Below are 3,648 nucleotides of genomic sequence, written 5' to 3' on the forward strand. Positions count from 1 at the left end.
CTTTTAGCTGAAAATCTACTACAAAAAAGGTTCAAAACTGGTCAAAACCTTGAGGTTCTATAGTTTTATCGCGCGCTGTATACATTTTACTTACCTTAATCCTGTGAGTCTGCCATTTTTAACGGACGTGTATTAAACAAAAATGGTTTTTTGTAATTTCTCCGGTAGCAAACCTTTAACGACCTTTCCCTACCAATTTTTTATACAAAACCCCAACAAAAAGTAAATAATTCTCATCTTTTCTATAAGTAAACTAAAAGCTTTCTTTATTTATAACCATTTTTATAACATAATCAACAATGATATCATCCAGTTCCCTGTATCCTACATGTATTCGCTTTGCTTTTTATTTGTATAAATTTGTTTTAATAGAAATACCTGATTGCTAGTTACAACAGTTAGCGCTTTGCTTTATCTTAACATATTTACTACTGTCTTATTTACAATTGCGCACTTTTCTTGTTTTTGCCAAATGTTTCACCATCTTCGATGGTCTCGGGCAGCGGGAAGCCACGTGTCTCTGGCATAAGGAAGACTGAAGCAGCTGCCGCCAAAGAAAATCCGCCAAATACTGCCGGCGGTATCCACTTACCCTGTGCCGACATGTCCGATACAAATGGCGCGATAATCGAACCCACACGGCCCACAAACGAGCACAACCCTACACCTGAATTACGCACCACTGTCGGAAATAATTCGCCACCATAGAGGTAAACATTCGGAAATGTGACCGATGCGCCAAAAAGACCTATCGTCGCCATAGCCATCGTCAATGTGCTGCTCAGTGAGGGCACAAAAGCCATTATCAACAAAGCAGTGCCGCTGAGAAGATTCGAGAGGAAGAGCGTGATGCGACGTCCAAGATACTTGGTCATCGGAATACAGATAAGTGTGCCTGGCACTCCAAGCGTAGCGCCTATAGAGACATTCACAAATATATTGCCGCTGAGATGAGATATATGCTGTGATACGCCATAGTAGACCAGACATACGACCAGCCAATTAAAGGCCATGGCTAGAGTTTTCTGTAATAGATAAGGATGACGAAAAAGGTCGAGTATATTGCCTTTCTTCGAAGTAGGTGTGTCAGCGATAATCTTTGAGGCCTGCACGAGCTCGTTGTGTATATTATCGGTGGGCATATTATTCCGCTTGCAGCCAGCTTCGAGTATTTGAACGGCGCGCTCAGTACGACCGGTAGTGAAAAGCCAACGCGGAGACTCTGAAAAGGAGAGGAGAGAATGTTATCAATTTCGCAAACAACAAGTTGTTTTGCATGTGTGTTTGTGTGTATTGGTGCGTATATTTAGTGCATATGTGTGCGTACGTACCGGGCACAGTCCAAAAGTATAGTAAATAGACAACTGAGAAGGATGAGAATGACAGATGATACCAACGCCAATGACGTAAATAATAGGCGAAGAGCGGCAATGTGGCATGACCCAAATTGAATGGAATCTGATAGAGTATAGCCATAATTTCACGTTTGCTTTGGCCCACAATTTCCATGATAATAGTGAAACTATTGGAGAAAGCGATTAAATGCTTTAGTGTACCACATTTTAGCTTTATCACAAATTTTAGATTCTACTCACCCCGTGGACATGGTGGCGCCTGTGGCAAAACCATCCAGAAAACGAAAAACTGCAAAAAGCCAAAACCATGGAGAGGCGGAAACAAGGCAACCAAAAATTAATTGCATAACACAGGCACTCACGAACATGGGACGGCGACCCCATCTGTAGAGAATGATTGCACAAATATTTAGTCATAGATATCGCACTAAAAAATATTTAAGAGTATGCCACTCCACTACCTACTTATCGGAAAATAGTCCAAAAACTATGCTGCCCAGCATAATGCCAATCATCACAAAGCTTTGTGCCAAACTGGCTAGCCAAGCACGGTCACAGATTAAATCCCATTCACTGATGATATTCTCCTGGAAAACACTGCGGTCGTAGGTGACTTCTTTACACGCAGCGGAGCAGACATCGGTATTGTTGTCGGGCACAGCGCAAGTGCTCTCTAGAGGAGACTGCAGGAATACCATAGAAACCTGCACCCAGCCGGTGGGAAATTTCGCAAGAAAAATCCATAAACAGACTATGAGCTGCCAACGGCCCAAATCACTGCCCAAAATCGAGATGATTGGGTCAGGTCGCGTGGGCTTGTCTGTAAATTAAATACCCATAAGTATGTGCATATCACTGCGCTCCGCCCTGACTTTAGTACATCTGCGTCTGTCTGTCCACGCAACTCACCATCACGTTTCTCCATTATGCGCAATGTATGCTCTCCTGTCGCTGTTGCAACACAAAGAACTCGTTTTTTCTTCTTCTTCTTGTTCAACACCAAGAAGGCAATCACCTTCAAACTCTACACTTCTTCACAAATTTTATTTATTTATTTTCGTTCGCGTTTTTTTTTTCGTTTCGTGCGCACAACTCCTTCACGTTCAGCTTAGTTCGCTGTTGTCGGCGCGAATGCTGCACTAAGTGACAAACAAAATAGGAACCACCGAAATTAGCGCCGCGTAGATTAGATTAAGCGGATACGAGATACATTTTGCAGTTAAATAATTTTAATACATCAAATTTATTACTAGTTTTGTCTGTATTACCGCACCGCATGTAGACACCGACTCGACTCAGCTCTGCGCACAAATATTGTCTGAAGTCTGCGCCGTGCCGGCTGCGTAGGGATAGACACACTGGCACTCAAGCACTACTCCATCACGAAAGCCATACATAAAGACGCACATACACATGTGTCCAATAATTAACACTCATTCACTAGCTGATATACAAGCAATAAAGCGTACAATGAATGTATGTATGTATGTTTATAGATAGGTTCAAGTAAATGCACACATTTGTTTAAATATTTGTCTGTAGATCTGTGTACCATCATATCTCTTTATATCGGCAGCTTTTCTCTTTTTGGTTGTGCTTTTACCCCCGACCCGTTTTCGAGGGTAGGTTTCTATACAAGTGCGCTTTATGCGTTACATTAACGAAGTTTTGTGCAAAGGCAAGAATAGAGTGTACACACATACATATGTACATTTTACATTATAAGCGTCAATATGTATTGGCTTAACTTTATAGGTTTGTATGAACGTCTGTATGTATGTGTATGCATTTATATAGTAGGTACACTGCCTAATCAAGGAAGGTCATTGCGAAGGTTAGTTTTGGTCGCTACGCATAGCGTGAGCTTTACTATAGGGGGATTGTGTTGGAAATAGCTTCAAAAGGAGTAACAGGATGAGTTTATTTACTATGAAAGAAAATCTACAATTAAATGAGTCATCAAAAGTGTGCATTACCAATCGTAAACTCACTTTTTTAAATCGAAAACTTGTAACGGGTGTTTTTTAGGTGTATAGAACTCTCAATAGGTGCATCTGGTCGCCTTAAGAGGGAGCCGTAGCCGAAAGGTAGTCCGTAGGTTCGAACACCCGTGAATGAAACAGCAAAATGATAGAAAAAGTTGTTTTCTAATAGTGGGCGCCCCTCGGCGCCATTCTGCCATAAAAAAACTCCTCACAAAAACCGTTTGGCATTCGGGCATTTTTCGACATAGTCTACTTTTAGGTTTATACACTTTGTCCAACGCTGTTCGGGTTTTTGATCTATTCTGAAT

General features: G+C 41.4%; 1 protein-coding gene across 1 annotated transcript; it reads right to left on the reverse strand.

The window, feature by feature from the left end:
- Positions 1-244: 244 nt before the first annotated feature.
- Positions 245-2,734, reverse strand: LOC128857264 (organic cation transporter protein-like). Its single transcript, XM_054092942.1, has 5 exons — positions 2,265-2,734; positions 1,821-2,175; positions 1,596-1,739; positions 1,332-1,522; positions 245-1,222 (listed from the first exon to the last, which is right to left on the reverse strand). The coding sequence occupies exons 1-5, from the start codon at positions 2,278-2,280 to the stop codon at positions 441-443; spliced, it is 1,488 nt and encodes a 495-aa protein (XP_053948917.1). The 5' UTR covers positions 2,281-2,734; the 3' UTR covers positions 245-440.
- Between the last annotated feature and the right edge of the window lie 914 nt (positions 2,735-3,648).

This window comes from Anastrepha ludens, chromosome 2, assembly GCF_028408465.1.
Source record: "Anastrepha ludens isolate Willacy chromosome 2, idAnaLude1.1, whole genome shotgun sequence".
Lineage (NCBI taxonomy): Eukaryota > Metazoa > Arthropoda > Insecta > Diptera > Tephritidae > Anastrepha > Anastrepha ludens.

Excerpts from the sequence above, each read along its gene's own strand:
- LOC128857264 (XM_054092942.1), bottom strand. Across the intron at positions 1,523-1,595 it reads GGCGCCACCATGTCCACGGG|TTTCACTATTATCATGGAAA; the intron begins GTGAGTAGAATC and ends TTTCTCCAATAG. Across the intron at positions 1,223-1,331 it reads ATACTTTTGGACTGTGCCCG|AGTCTCCGCGTTGGCTTTTC; the intron begins GTACGTACGCAC and ends TCTCCTTTTCAG.